This window comes from Acanthopagrus latus, chromosome 13 (assembly GCF_904848185.1).
Source record: "Acanthopagrus latus isolate v.2019 chromosome 13, fAcaLat1.1, whole genome shotgun sequence".
Classification (NCBI taxonomy): Eukaryota; Metazoa; Chordata; class Actinopteri; order Spariformes; family Sparidae; genus Acanthopagrus; species Acanthopagrus latus.
Genome location: NC_051051.1, coordinates 22,884,747 through 22,900,925, shown reverse-complemented (window position 1 = coordinate 22,900,925; position 16,179 = coordinate 22,884,747). Strand labels below are relative to the sequence as shown.

The 16,179-nt window shown below is 43.7% G+C and overlaps 1 protein-coding gene across 6 annotated transcripts in view; it reads right to left on the bottom strand.

The window, feature by feature from the left end:
- Positions 1 to 4,721: 4,721 nt before the first annotated feature.
- LOC119031093 (rap guanine nucleotide exchange factor 6-like) overlaps positions 4,722 to 16,179 on the bottom strand; it is a 153,783-nt gene continuing 142,325 nt past the window's right edge. For 5 of the 6 annotated variants that reach the window (XM_037119273.1, XM_037119274.1, XM_037119276.1 and 2 more), the window contains 7 exons: positions 15,914 to 16,087; positions 15,537 to 15,683; positions 15,155 to 15,274; positions 13,444 to 13,705; positions 10,898 to 11,451; positions 9,626 to 9,982; positions 4,722 to 8,979 (listed from right to left, as the gene is read on the bottom strand). In XM_037119273.1, the coding sequence (XP_036975168.1) occupies positions 8,957 to 8,979; positions 9,626 to 9,982; positions 10,898 to 11,451; positions 13,444 to 13,705; positions 15,155 to 15,274; positions 15,537 to 15,683; positions 15,914 to 16,087 (1,637 nt within the window). In that variant the 3' untranslated portion in view covers positions 4,722 to 8,956. Of the gene's footprint in view, positions 8,980 to 9,625; positions 9,983 to 10,897; positions 11,452 to 13,443; positions 13,706 to 14,945; positions 15,275 to 15,536; positions 15,684 to 15,913; positions 16,088 to 16,179 lie in introns of those variants that run through there. The other variant, XM_037119279.1, reaches the window with a different exon arrangement.

Here is a 16,179-nt window from a genome sequence, read left to right as displayed (position 1 = left end):
TTAGAGCCAGCAGCCTCCAGCTCCGCACCTGATGCACACATAGGAAGTCGTCTTTTTTTTAGAAGTCTTTTTTTTTCAAAGCCCAGAAGTGGGCCAACATGTCAATCTTACAAAGCAGGTCTGCTTTACAAACTCTCGGTGTGGAGGTTGACAGACTTGAGTATTCAAGGTACCAGGCTGCTTGGATTGTATAACAGTTTTGGAAAAACCCACTTGAAACTGAATCCAACAAGTAGTCTGCCCTTAATTGATTGTGATTGGACAGTTGAAGGTGAGAAATGACATTCAATGTCGTTTATCGTTGAACTTCAATCGTGATCACTGGCTGACTGCAGCTCCTCAGTGTTAATGCATTTCCAGGAGCGACTGTGCACTGTTGTGTCCCACTCTCGTGTCTGGTCGGTTCTAATCTTGTGCAACCTAATGACCGCTGTACTCGGATCTAGAAAAAAAAAAAAATCTGGCCCGAGTTTGCCGACATACTGAATGTCACAGTATAAATGAGCAACTTACCAAAGAGCAGAATTACCTTTCCATCACTTTATACTTTGTATTGAGGAATGTGCTCGAACAACTTCATAGTTTCTCTTTCAAAGCCCTTTCAGTTCACTTGTGCTTGAAGTGCTTTTCTGCTCCTCCTGTATCTTTTGAAGTGTGCTTATCTGTTACACCAGGTACTGCAGCTGCTTGTGAAGTTTAGAGAATTAACCATACAACCACCAGATTGCTGCAGGTGTTTGTGTCTTGTGGCGCCGGACGCTGGGAATACCCACTCTGAACTATCGACTGCTGACTTGAAACTTTTGTACATGGTCGAACAAGTGTTGCATCATGGGACGTGTAGGAGCAAGGTCGTTGTTTTTTTCTAAGCTTGGGAAAAAAGGCTGAAGTGTCTGTCGTAGGATTTATCCTTTTGCTAGACCACCAGGAAACACTCGCTGCTTTGACTGTGACCTTTAATGTTACGCAGAGAAACAGACTTTTTCCTTCATGCAAACAGTAAGATACCAAGATGTCAAGACGACAGAAAGAGATATAAAAACTTGGATGTAGTTGAGGAGCAACAGCTGATTTTTACGCAGTCAGGCAGAAAGGACCTGAAAGTTGAACGGCACACGTAGAAAAAAGAAAAACACTTTACTTTCCGTTTTTATGTACGTGAAAGCAAAGGCACAGTGACACATACACGCGCTCAAGGGCAGCTCCGAGACTGTACAGGTGACAGAATATTTTTTCCAAACTGTTTTGCTTCACAAATTTTCATTTAGACAGAAATATGCTAAAAGCCAATCCCCCCCCAGTGTGTGCGCTCAACCCTCAGGTGGTAGAGTTTCCATTTTCCCACCTCCTGCTCTCGGCTCCTGCTCCCGACAAAGTCACAACTTCAAAGTCAAAACAGAGGAGAGGTGTGACACACACACACACACACACGCACACGTGCATACAGGCTGCACACATTACAAGGCCTGAGCGTTCTCGTTTTTCCACATTTCCTCCTCTGCCATCCAGTGGGGCTCTTTCGCCCTTTGTGATGTATAATTGAAGCTGTGTGTAATTTTCACCGACTCGTTTCCAATCGAATCCCACTCGGAGCTGAACTTTCACTTCTTCTCATCGTTCCTGAATATTCTCTCTGAAGTGGAAAAGGCCGGCTCTTTGAACATGCTGGTTAGCATACCTCACCAGCAGCCCCTGCACCACCCCGACACATCCTCCTAACTTTATCACGGAGAGAGAACACAGCGTCTTTAGGAAGCGGGTCGGATGGTTTCAAAGTCAGATGGAGCAAAAAGTTTACTAAACGCCGGCTGAATTAGTCAGACTTCTTGGAACTTCGTCCTGTGTGGTCAGGATGTAAGAGGCCTCCATCTTTTTGATTTTTATTAAAAAGAAATATTTAAAGGCCAAAAATGTGGACAGTTTCATTGCTTAAATCCCTTCAGATACAGTGTGACAGTGTTGTGGATTATATGAGTAAGAAGGGCGGGGTTTCAGTTTACAGTATTTCCTTTTCATCCGCAAAGTGTTTTGACGTACACTTCCTGTCTTTGTGTTTTTTCTGCCTTTTTTTTATTAGATGGATTAGATGTCTCTCATCAGCCACCCCTACCTTGTGGATTTCATAGTGTCCCCTCTTTCTTTGTCAGTCTGTCTGTTATGTTCCTGCTGTCACTGGTTTTGCTCCTTGTGTTTTTTTTTAAATCAATCCTGTGTTTTCAGCCTGTGACTGTGACCGGCTCAGCGTTGCCCCTCGTGTGTCCTCCTTCTGGTCCCAGTGGCTCTCTGGTTCGTCCCGGTTTTTGTATTTTTCTTTAGTTCTCTTTTGAATTCTCCTTCCTCTGCCTTTGTTGCTCGTATTTTAGATTTTGGATTTCAGGTTTGCTAATAAAGCTTGCCATTTGTTTTGTTTGTTTTAACCTGCCTCTCTGCCCTCTGTTTGGGTCCTCAGTTCATCATCAACAGTACATCCCCCCTACTCTTGACCTCTGGAATGGTTTGCTTGTTTGGACTGTCCTCTCATGCCCAGCGGTAAGCCTGCTCTGTAGAGCATCAATTCACTGAGGTGCCCCTATTCTTCCTCTTCCATCAGTAGATGGGTACTGAGGATGTTCAGGGCAGTTTTAAGTTTGCAAAGTTCCCTGTTGTGGGACTAATAAAGGATTGTCTTATCTTATTATCTTAATGACCCGCTGTAGAGCCTCCCTGTCCTGGGCCGAGCTCGAACCATGCCAGTTTGTGATGTTCCCAGTCCTGGATGGTTTCTGTTGCTCCTCTGTTAGAATTTCATGGGTTAGTCATTCCTGTGTTCACACACTGCTAATGATGACAGTCAAGTCCAGTATATGTAGCCCATCATTAAAAAAAAAAAAACAGCCTCACATATGGCTCACAGGCTCAGTTCAGCCTGCCCACATCCCTCTGCAGTAGAAATGCACCACACACTACAGTAAACACACAGACTAGGGTTTTCCTCCACACACACACACACACACACACACACACACACACACACACACACACACACACACACACACACACACACACACACAGACAGACGGAGCAGCCAGCGTGACTTCCTGCCCCTCTGTGTGACAGTAAACCTTTAATGAGTGATAAAAAGGAAGCTGACCTTGAGCACAGCGTGATGCTCTCCGGCTCTGATCGGACCTGATAGAGCTGAATGCTGCAAAAGGCGGTGAGACAGCGAGGACAAAGACTGAGGACGTCTGAGCAGCACCGGGAGGGATTAGGATCCTTCTCCTTCTGAGTGAAGATTTTACAGGTGAAAAGTGGATATTACACCAAAAATACTGGTTTGTGCTGGTCTTGACAAAATGGCAACAGAGAGGTCACGAAGCCCGCTGTTAGTGTTGGGTTAGAAGACAACATGACATCGAGCCTCCACAGTGTGGAAACACAATATTTAGTATGTTGTTAAGTGTAATATGAGACAAAGGCATCTAAAAATGCTCACCTCTCGACCTGATTGAGCCAGATTTAACTTAAACCCAAATAGTGCAACCATGCACCGATCAGGCATAACATCACAACCACCTGACCAATATGTGGTGGTTCCCCTTGTGCAGCCAAAACACCTCTGACCTGTCGAGACATGGACTCAAGACCTCTGAGGGGGTCCTGTGGTGTCCGGTACCAGGACGTTTCATAGTGGATCCTCTGGGTCCTGTGTGTTGGAGGGTGAGGCCTCCATGGATCAGACCTGCTCCAGCATGTCTTATAGTTGACTTTTTCAATATTTCAAACTTCCCTAAACTTAACAAAGTGCTGTGTGAAGCCACCATAAAACGAATCAGATACGATAAATCCAGAAGAAAAGGATTTAGTTGCCATCAGAATATAGTACATGAAAACACACCAACAGTGTTTTCCAGATTCATTCAACGAAACAACTGCATTCAACAAGTAACAGCCATGTGAGCACATCAGTGACATCAGTTAAAATGTGCTTTGTTGCTTTCATTTTTGGTATGGAACTGCTAAGCTCTCATCAGTCCTTCTTTTGCTGTAATTTAATAGTTGATTACTGACAAATCACTTTTTTTCATAGAACAGGCCCAGATTAAGGTATTTCCCCCACTTTTGTCACAGTAAAGGCTTCTCTCAATGATAAAACAAAAATCAATTTGTTCCTCTAGTGTTACGGCGCTCAGTCACTGGAATAATATCTTCTTGTTTTGATTACTGTAGTGAACAATTTCAGAATTCCTCTAGTTACAAAGGCAGACATATATCAAAAAATGGACAGTTCAATATGATTTACTCATGATTCCTTCTCTTCGAATGCTTAATGTAATTAAATGACAGTTTTTTGGCCGATGGGATTATCATTAGCTTTGCAGGGATCTAGTACTGGACACATTTTGAACCTCATCGTGGGACGACACTCATCCATCTCATGGTGAGGCTGGAGGACAAGTCAGGAGCTCATCAGTCAGTTAGATGAATCCTCTGGGGACCATGAACATCTGTGAAAATACAATTCAGAAAATAGCAACCCCTTCAATGGCTTTTGAGATATTTCAGCGAGGGCCAAAGGATTTATTTCATAGGTGAGGAAGCAAAAGTATCTTATTTCAACAAAATATTTGTGAGAAAAATTTGAAAAGATGGAAGAAAAGTAATTCTGAATAGCTCTAGGTTTGATTTCTAAGAAAACTGTTAGTAGCAAAAAGTCAAACATGAATAAAGACGCCGAATCGTTCCTGCTTTACATTTTATTCATTGTCCAAATTCATATCAGTAGACTTGGAGAAATAAAAGGTATTTTTTCCTTTTTAAACATTCTCTTAAACAAAAATATAACAACTATTTACAATCACTCGTAAAAAATACATAAAAAGCGTACGAGCAAAATCATGTTGTCTTTCTAAAAGACATAAGTTACAACAGCTATGAGAAGTGTGAGACGAAAGCAAAACTGTAAGCCACAGACCGAGTTAATACCTCTTTGTACAGATTGTGCAGCACACTCACCACATTTAAGCTTATTGTTGTGCATTTCTGCTGTAATGCCAAAAGATGTCTACATAAAACACATTCACATCTCTCTTATTGCATTCCAGGTAACACGGCAGGACACGGGGAGTTGGTGGGGGGGGGGCTAAATTACAATCAGCTTGATATCTTCATCGAGCTGTGGGAGAGGTGACGTTTAACCTCTCCTGTTTTTAAAAACACTGACATGTCATGTCCACAGTGCCAAGAGCTGCTCGCTGCCAGATCCTCCGTGAAAACACACCGACTGTACGCAGAGTTGGAGAAGAAAAAGGAGTTCAAAAGAAGAAAACTAAAATAAAAACCTGAAAAATGTAGCTTCGTGTCTTGGAGTGCTTGTTGAGCTCACATGAGGAATAAACCAAAAACTCTGTGTTGAGAAGGAATTCCAAAAAACTGTTCAGCTCTCCATCTCACAGTTGATCGCTGCCTTATTTTCCACATCGTCATGCAGAAGATTAATACTGATTTACTGGTGATTTACAGTTGTGCAAAAAAAAAAAATTTAAAAAAGAGGAATTGTCAGTTTCTGACTGTCTATTTAAAAAAAAGGGAGAAAAGGGACGCGGGTGGTGTCACAGTGAGGAGGAAGGTGTGTAGTTCAATAAAAAAAAGTTCACCAGAAGATACAAATTTCACTCATTATCTTCTCAGTCTCATGCTGATGGAGAGTCAGGTGACTTTTGTAGTCTGCAAAGCATTTCTGGAGCTTCACAGCAAAACAGCGTTCTCCTAAACGACTGAGGTAGATGAGGACTTGGTTCAGGGTGAGGGTGATGGGCACAAGAGACTTTTCTGTAGGTCTGGATGTGATACATGTGTACAGAATTTCAGACATGTAGCTAAAAGTAAATCCATGGGGCATTTTTGGGGGCGCTAGCCAGCTGAGACCACAGGTGGACGGGTCAACCATAAGAGGATCCAGGAGGGCTCCTACACTTATCACCCACTATCGGCTGAAACCCATGAAATACTTACATTTCCACCATGTGTGAATTATGTGCAAAGTTGTCATGAATTTGAGCCTGTTAAAACTCTCAGCAAAACAATTAAATTACCAGAAAAATAATATTAAAAATAAAAACTCCTTTGCGGTGTCCATTGCTCGCACCCTATAAAAATGTAATAAATAAATAAAATGGATCCATACAGCTCTGCTATTCCAAGTCTCTAGATTCCAATTTGTACTCAAAGTTTGTTATTTACACCCTTCTTAAAGCCAAAATGTCTTTTTAGACCAATTTGGGATCTCGAAGGTTTCAATAACACTTGAATTATGCCGAAATGGCACATTTTTTGTTGTGTTTTTCCATTTTAAAAGCTTGTTCAGCTGCTGAGGAGGATACAGCAAGTTTTGTTTTGTTGTGAATCTCCAAAAACTTTTTCATGTCCTGTTCAGCACTTTCAGTTGACACGAGGTGGAGAAGATAATGACTAAATTTTTCCTTTTTGGGCAAACTGTTCCTTTTAAGTCCTGCTGAGAGAAAGGACAGGAAGACATAATGTGGCATATTAAGGGCATCAAACATCTACTTTCAATCATCCAGTCTGTGAATGAATGAACTGTCCTGACGCGCGAGGGCTGCACCTCCCTGCAGGCAGCAGCGATCGGAGCTGCAAACTAAGAGGGTTTTCTTTCTTTCTTTCTTTTTTTTTTTTTTATTGACATTTTTTCCTGAGCCGTTCTTCTGTGGTGTACGCTCAGACGGCATCAGAATGGGATTATTGTTTTTTAAATGTCGAACCCAAACCACAAAACACACACTCGCGCACACACACACACACACACACTCACTCATATCCCAAAACACAGCAGCAATTACAACTATAGACAGAGCAGAAATGGCACCAACAACAGAGTGTGAGGGGAGGAAAAAAAAAAACAAGTCAAGAACTAATTCCTTAAAAGACTCCTGCCCGCGGACAGTGAGAGGGCGATCACAACCTCGGATTATTTCTTATAACAAAATATTCAAAAATAGCCTTTATAGAGGACTCTCTTCTCTCGTCTATACATTAATTTATGGCAAAGAAACAACAAAAATATATATGTATAAATTCATATATATGCCATGTATATATTAGCATCAATCATTTCAAGTCTTCGTGTGGCAAAAAACAATAAGAAGCGTCACAGAGCGCGAGACAGAAAAGCAGAAGAATTCCAGTTACACCCCTGCTGCACTGCAGATAAACACAATTCAAAACTAGTTTCCAAAAAAAAAACAAAAAAACAACGGGACTCAGAATGTACAAATCTGCTTCGGTTTTCCATACAAATAAACACGTTTTCAAGCAAATCCTTTAAATATTCTACAAAATGTTCTATGAACATGGAATGGAGATGCGAGCTGGAGCGTTACATTACATCGTCTGTTGACTTGTTTTGTTGCTTGTTTTCGTTTCTTTCTTTCGTTCTTTTTTTTCTTTTTTTAAATAATCAGAAGCCGATGTGAGAGGTACACTGTGAGCACATAGACAAAGTTTTTACGCTGCATCTCATATTCCTGCTGCACTATAAACAAATTTACAAGATCAAATGAACCTGCAGAATTATACTCCAACATCTCAGCTTGTAATTCAACAGACGACTAGTCTAATAAAACACTGTAAACAAAATGTGTAAGCGTACGTGTAAACACTGTCCTTTGTCTTGATGCACACCAGCTAATCTTTTTTTCAGTGTGTGTGTGTGTGTATTTGCATGCACGTTGTGTGACCACACAGTGCTAACTTATCGTTTTATTATAGCTGCTGCAATAGAATCACAACGCGTGTTTGCACTCTACGGGAAGCAGTGAGGCATTTGTTCTTCAGCTCATTAAAAACGAGTTATAATACAGATTTTATAGAACATCCAGGAGGCAGCATGCCGCTAAAGTACCTCGCGTCGAGACTGAACGAGCAATAAGAGAGGTGGCTGGGTGGCTGGGGTGGTGGAGGGCGCGGCACAGAGACAAAGAACTGCCTGAGAGGTGCTGTTTGTCCTTTTTTTTTTCCTTCTATAAAGCTCAATAAAGTCCAACAAGTGGTAAACACAACAATCTGTCTGTTACTTCAGGAGTTTAATTTCTCTTTTAGAAAGAGGAGTTAGAGGGGCTCTATGTGACTGCTGGAAAACAGTCAAAAATGTGAGTGTTGGGATTCGTATTGTTGGTTTTGTTACTTTTTTTGTGTGTGCATTTGGCTTGTTTGTGTGGGAACTGATGTTATTTATGTAAATGTTCATCATCGGTCCCTGGGCCCAGAAGGAATCCCTCTCATTTATCTACATTCATCTCCTTTTGAGCAAACAAAACAGAGAATAATCCCCTGCGAGCCAACATTCCTTGTAATACTACAAGTTTCCATCCCTTTGTTTGCTCCTCGTCGCTGTTCTTACGTAATAAAGACATTGCAAAGCTCAGAGATGCAAACGAAAAGAAGAATAAACCAAAGCAAATCACTGTACAACACGTTAAAACTGTAAAAAACAAAGTTCAGACAAGAGAGCTTGGAGCGCTAAATGGAGGTACGTGGTGGTCTGTTTCCAAGGAGGCCGACATCTTGTCATGAGACACTGACAGTCGCTCTTTCCTTCTGTTATTTACGTCCGTGACTCCATCACACCGTCTTTTTCTGCTCTGTTCAAGAGTTTTAAAAAGTATCTAAAATCTTTCTTCTTTGTTTTGTGAAAAAGAGATGATTTTACAAGAAGTCCTGGGAGGCAGAGAGAGAGGACGCGCGACCTGCTGCTCTGGTCCGCAGGTGCATCGTGGTCCGTGGTGATGTCACACAGGGTCGTGGGCAGGGGGGGTTTGAAGGAGAATGTGCTCTTATACGTGATGACTGCAGGCTGGCTGGATCAGTCCAAAGCCTGATCAACACAATGTGGTCCATGTGTGAGAACGTGTGTGTGTGTGTGTGTGTGTATGCGTGAAGGTGTGTGACGTCACCGTCTCTACACTGCTGACACTTGTTCATCTGGAACAAAGGAGAGAGGACAGTGTGAGGACAGTGTTTAGGTCAAAATTTCAATTTCAGATATCTTTATGTTTTTAATACCACAAAGAATGGGATGTAATATCATCATATCAACCAAAGTATGAAGGAAAGCCAGAAAGGGCAGGACAAACTGATCATTCCATCACATGTTTTCATGACTTCCCAGTATGATAGAACAATAATTCATTGTAATATAATGAATAAAATTGAAAAGGCATGTGCCATTGAACTTATACTGTCCAAAACATCGATGGCACCAAGAGAAAATGCTAAATGCTAAGACCTTAATTAAACTGAGACATGGTGGAATATTACTGCATTACAACTATGTTGTTGTAAGAGTTTTGAGATGATCTAAAATGCTTCTATGTATTGTGTTGCAGAGATCTACTAAAGTTAGCAAGCTAACCAGTTAGGCCTGAAAACACTCCCCTGGTAGTCTTGCTAACTGCGTGGCTAACTGAGCTAACTAACTACAGTCAAGGATGTATAAACAGAATACAGTTAGCGGCAGTTTGCAGTTACTGTGGTGATATGCTGGCCCTGTTTTATTTTGCTGTTGGTTTCTGCTGCGAGAAATATGACCGCTGAAACTGACAATTAGCCGGATTCTCAGGGGACATACCATCCTCACTGTCAGCCAGCTCCTGTGCTGGGAGGCAGATGCTGGGTGGTCTGGAGTGGCCCTGCATGGAGCCAGCCGTCCGGGCCTCTGGGTGGAGGAGGTGATGGTTAGCAGCCAGCCTTCGCGCCTCGGCCAGACCGCCCGCCGCTCCGGGGCTCTGCAGGAGTTTGCTCCTCTGCAGGGCCACGCTGTAGTCTGGAGGTCTGAGGTGAGGAGGCCTCGGGGGGAGACCTCCCTGGCCACCTACTACTCCGTCTGTGAGGCCCAGATCCCCCAGAGCCAGACCTTGGTAGCCTGGAGGGGTGGGAGGAGGAGCACGGTAACGCTCATCCTTGGCGGGGGAAGTGATACAGTACACTGGATGGAGGTGGACATCAAAAGAAAGAAGGGATGGAGGGGGGTGAGGGATGAGGAGTGGAAGGGAGGTGTGTGGGGAGTGTGCAGGGAGGGGAGAAACAAAAGGAAAGTAATGGAAAAATTAAATAAATGTGGTGTTTCACAAACTCAATAAACGTCCATACATGCACTGAAAACAAGGTGAAACTTAAAGGAAAAAATATCAACCAATGAGATGGATGGCTGCAGAACATACAGGCAGAACTAGAGCTACTGAAGACCAACGACTACTCTCATCATAGAATAAGTTTGTTATTGAGCAGATTAATCGATCAATCGTTTGGTTGAGAAAATAGTGCCCATCAGAATTTCTCTTGAGAGGAGGGTGACGACTTCAGATCGCTTGTTTTGTTCGACTAACAGTCCAAAACCTACAGATTCTTGAGAAACTGGAAGCAAAGAATGATCGACTTTACGATTGATCGATTATCAAAATGTTTGTCAGTTCATTTCCTGTTGATCTACGAATAGCTTAACTGACTAACTGTGTCAGCAGTGGCCATAACGCCACCTTTGTTATCCTCATGATACTAACATGTTTACCCTGAAAACTACAGCGGAGGATCCCAAAGACAAATCTACACTCTGGCTGATGAGGATGTTCGTTAACTCCTGTTGTATGGAGAGCCAACAGCGACAAAAATGAGATCCGTTTGGAATCTTGGCCAAAGACTGAAAAGAAGCCAGAGTGCAGCATTTGCCAGCTGTTCACTAGACCATGAAAAAAAGCTGCAGTAATTCACCTAAAACAGACTAAACTTAATTTACTGTGGAAAGGGAAAGGCTATTTCCCACTGTAACACCCACACAACCCTCGCAACAGAGCTGACCACTGTCACACTGTGTTTACTGGGAATCAAACTCCTGACCCCTCACCTATCAGGCCCTTCTCTGTGCTTGACGTCACCGTTTTGTAGACGGGGTCTGTGCTTTGCCCTCCTTCCTCGTTGGTTGGTGAGGAGGGGTTCTCCGAGGTGTTTCGCCGCTTTATCGTCCCGTAATTCCCCTCGTAGGTGTCCGAAAGCGAGCTGGACGACGCCCAGCTCTGCCGAGACTGAGTGGACAGATCCGAGCTGGAGTTTCTGGAGTGCTGCTTGGCAGCAACGGCGTCCTCGTTCGCCCACGCCTGAGTGGCAGCCTCGACCTCCGCTATCGCCCCGGCCAGCTGCGTGTGCTTGAAGCCGCCCAGGTTCGTGTGCGGGAGGGAGAGCGGATGCCCGTGGATGCCGTGGTCCCAGGGCCGGCAGGAGGAGATGGGGAGGCTCTGGAAGGAGTCGTGGGAGTTGGAGGAGCAAGAGGTCCAGCTGCCCCGGCCGCTGTCGGCCACAGAGTCCAGGGAGGTGTGGTCCGGGGTCAGCTCCTCAGTTGAGGTGGAGGAGGTGAAGGTGGCGGCTCGCGTTACGTATCCTCGAGCCGCCGACGAGGAATTGCTGTAGAGTGAGACAGAAAAATCTTAATGGGTTAATATGTACATTGTCCCCTGTGAATTAACAAAAAAGAAAGAGTGAGTTTGGATCTGGAGTTTGCTCGGCTTTGTTTTTTCATGATTCTTTTGAGCTGTACTGCCCTCCGATGGCACCAGTCAAACATTCAGATGTGCTGAGATTTTGGGGGAATTCAGCTGACATTGAAATAACACAGAGTCACTAGATGTGGATGTAAACATGAAACTAAGTAATATAAGTAGATATATATGAGATAGTAATATCCGAAAGACATCATATCCCAAATATGATCAAAATCTGGGGTAAGATTACCAACCAGGATACTAACACTCAATAAGTAAGTTTAGTGTGAGCACGAGTCAAAGGCTTGTTGAGAAGTAGAGGGGCTGTACATGAAAGAGAGAGAGACGATGAAAAGTTTGAAACACAACAGTGGAGAAAACTCGAGTGTTGGTGAAGGTGGAGATAAGTCACACTGAAAGTAAGCAGCCGTGAGGGCAAAGGAGGGAGGTTCAGTGACTATAAAAAGCTGTTGGCTGGAGGACATGTGGGTCAGAGAGTCACAACATCTAAAGCCAAGACAAATGTGAACAGGATAAAGTTCAGTGTCACACAGGTGATCCGTGTTGCCTCGATACAATCCTCAACTTTCAAGTAAAAAGTCACCAAAGAACCTTTTTCACATTTTCTTGTTGTTTCACCTGTGAAATACGATTACTGTGATTGTTCAGCCATTAAAGTTTATATTTAAAGTTATGCCTCATCTGTTCAGAAAAATCCCCCAAACAAACATTTGACAGCGCTTCCTGCATGATAGATCACTTCGTCTGGCTTTTTAAAAATAAACTATAAAAAGTTTTTTTCTTCCTCAGCTGCTTTTCAGCTTGATTCACTGACACAGTTTTAGTGGACAAACAAGCCACTCAATGAAACCGAGACGGATTTCATAAAAACAGGTCGGTGTTATAAGACGAGGTAATATAATATCAGACAAGCAGACAGATTATTGCGTTCTGTGATATTTTATAGGCTCCACTTTGTGAGACAGAGTGGCCTGATGATGCAGGAACAATAAACAAAGAGCAGACAATAAAAAAGGTGTGATGTTTACTCGGGCAGATTAAAAAGCCGCCTGCGTGAAAACAGATATGTTGTTAATGGTGAGGAGGAGGAGAGAGGAGGAGAGAGAAGGGCAGTAAAAGTGGGATGCTTATAAAAATCTGCTGTGTTTTATGACTTCCTGTTCTCCGAGATTTAACGAGGAAAGGACATAATTGGAGTCCAGCTGGGGGGAAATGGAAGAGCGACTCAAGTTGGTGGACCGTGATCGTGTGGTGACTTTTTACTGGTGTTGGCCATGACGAAGGTTTCTTGAGATTTTGGACTATTTTGCTTAAATAACAAGTCTTCTTGCAGACAAGTGGAAAGAAAAACATACAAAATACACATGTAGGTAATCATTTAAGTTCAGACTTCTGTTTTGGGCAAAATTCACACAACTGTGTTTAGATTTGCCTGATTTGCATAATAACTCATACAAATTCAGAGAACTTGCCAAACATGAAGGGGAGTTTCATTTTAACATCTATTTGTTTAACTATTTATCCTTTTCACTTTCCTTGAAAGGTGGGATGAGCAATTGTTGAGCATCACTTCCAAGTCGTCAGTATTTGCTTACCCTACCTTTAAGTGTGTGTATGTGTGTGTGTGTGTGTACGGAGGTGGAGGTACGGGTATGATATGAGCAAATAAGGAACCTGTTTAAAACATTCAAATAAATCTCTATCTCGAGTGAGTCATGTAGTTTCAGTGTCAGACAAAATGTATTTCTCTTGGGGGGAAGTTGGGTGATTTGATTATTTTTGCCGGGCTGGTCAGTGATTTCCGAAACGCATATCTCTATATCACGCTCTCCTTTCAGCCTAAAAGGATTAGCTCAACCAGAAAGATCCCATAAGCTGAGCTGAAGTGATTTACCTTGTGCTGGGCTGGTTGTAATCAGCGTTTGAGTGTGCATGTGTTGCCGCTGTGCTCTCAGCCACCGCAACAGGTGTTGTGGTAGTAGTTGTAGCAGAGCTAGCAGCAGTATTAGTGCAGGTCCTGGTGCTGCTGTTACACCTGTCCTCAAGCCCGGGAGCCGGCACAGAGTCGACTGAGCAGATGCTGGAGCGGGACGAGATCTCGCTGTGACTCGAGTCCGACAGGTTGTCTGCTTTACCGGCTGGAAGGAGGGTGTAACCTGAACAGAGGACAGCAGAGAGCAGCGATGAGGATCTTCACATTTGGAGCTGAAGTAAAATACAGATTTGATAATGATGAATGAAGGAAAGGCAAAATGGAGGAAGGATGGAAGGTTTAGTTTAGTTGAGAATATGAGGAGACGATCTGAGGTTTCTGTCCCCCTTTTTAATAGCAAAAACATAAAAATATTACTGTCAATCCAGCCAGAACAGTAACAGTCATCACAGTCTTCATGTCAGGTGTAGTGCCTACCATCAATGCTTACACAGTACAGCAAATAGTTTCAGCAACTGTGAGGCTGTGAAGTTGTTACCACTTCTAAAATGTGAACAGAGGCTCTGAATTGTCAGTTTAAACTCATGCTCAACACAGCATGCCACAGAACCTACACTGAACCAAGGATCTCATGAAATTGTATTTGAAAATCGAATCTCAGAAGAAGAATGTCTCATAGTGACCAATTTTCCTCCATTTGGGGGTTTAAGAGTCAAGCTGAAAGTGCTTTTTGCTGTTTTCTGCGGCGGTGCAACACTGAAGAAGTCACAGCATTATTCCCACGAGGAAAGAAATGTTGGGAAGAACTCAGAGAACAAAGTGAAATGATTTTCTGTTTGTCGTTGCTGCAGCATACAGGATCCATTTCTTCACAGTGAAGACTTTCTCTCACATCACTTTTCTATGACCGACGGTGCATACAAAACTCTTTCCTCTCAATAACACTTGATTTTGGTGCCTCCAAAATGAAAAGTAGTGACATCTCATTAACATGCTATTCAAACGTAATCAATCATCAACAGCTCATTTTTTCTCCAATTTGCTGTTTTTACTCAGCAAATGAATGGATGACTCGGTTCTCTCTCTCTGTGTCAGACTGTCTTTCTCCTGGTGTGTCTGTCCCTGCAGAGCCAGAGGAAGGGGTTGGGGCTGACCGACCTCCTGGCTCTCTGCTCTGCCTGTCCTTGTCTCTCATCCTGAGGTGAGGAGAGCTCAACCTCTGTTGTTCCCTCCCCACTGTTCAGATGTGCTTTGACTGCCATCGGCCTTTCCCTGGACTGACTCCTTTCCCTCAGTATCCTGAATGGTGACATCAGCCTCGTCCTGATGGGGGACTCTTGGGGTTTGGGGCTCATTAGCTGGGGCTGGGAGAGGGGTGATAAACCCATGGGTCCCAACCCTGGTACACTGGGAGGAGACCCAGTGGGATTTACCCCATGTGAACCTGTCCTCCCTGTTCTCACCCTCTGTAGCATTAGCCCTGACTCTCCCTGTGCACCGAGGTTGTTCTGCTGTCTGGATCTCCCTCTCCTCTCAACTGCTTCCGTCTCCTCCTGCATCCTCTCCTCTTTCTCCTGTCCTTCCTCCACCATCTGATTCTCTCTCTCCCTGCTTCTCTCTCGGCTGTGCTGCCTGGTCATCAGCAGAATCCTCTTGTGGAGGAGAGCCCCACCTATGCCGTAGCTGCGCAAGCTGATGGTGCCGGCCTTTGTGCTGGCGTCGCTTGTCAGCGATGATGAAGATCCCGACAGGTTCATCTGGCTGGAGTTCTGGGACTTGGCCACGCCTCCCACTGAAAAGAGGGGATGGAAAGCCAGAGATAAGGGCATTTTCAATCAACTAGAAAAAAGAGGATGAAAATTTAAAGGTAACTCCAACAATGAGATGAATGAGTTATTTTGCAGAAGTTTACAAGGAAGGAAAAAGTGTGACATGAACCACAGACTGACTTCACCCCTGATGGACTGTTTTTTTATCTTAGCCTTCTCTTCTAGTGTGACCTTCTTTGGACAAAGGCTTGCAGGTGAAAAGCATTTTCTGTTTTTGTAGCACACCTTTGCGCGGGGAGCCCTGCGGCGACACCGTGGGGCTGGAGTGAAGGGAGGAGATGGTGGAGACGGTGTCATCAGATGGTCTCTTGGCACTCCAGTCCTCTGATGAGCTCACTGGAGGCTTCTTTACCACCTGGGGAGAGTTGGAGTCTGGAGGAGGGAGAAAAAAGAAAGGTTCACAGAAAGGTAAATTATCCTGGGAGTCTGTTTAACACCTGCAGCAATATGAAACAGCGAAGTGTACATTTTCTTTCACCGGTGAACAGAATGACAAGAGATGATTAGGTGATTAAAATCAAATTCTAAATACCATAAACCGCAAAGAAGTTAAGCATAACTCTACACAAATGAGTCCAACGGTGATACTCAGGTGTACTTACTGGGTGTGCCGATGTCCTTGGCAGTGCTCTTCTTTCGAAGAGGGTTCAGTGGGACCTGGACCTGAAGGACTTGTGACACCCTATTTTGCGTTTTCCCCGAGGGCAGGGCCGACCGCAGAGACACCGGAGACATGTCCGACTTGGTGGATCGCCTCTCGCTCAAGTTCTTCGACACTATAACCACAGGAAGGAGAAAAAGAAAAATGTATAAAGAAAAACTAAATTACTTCAAAAACATCTATCGTTTAGCAGAGATTCTGTTCAGT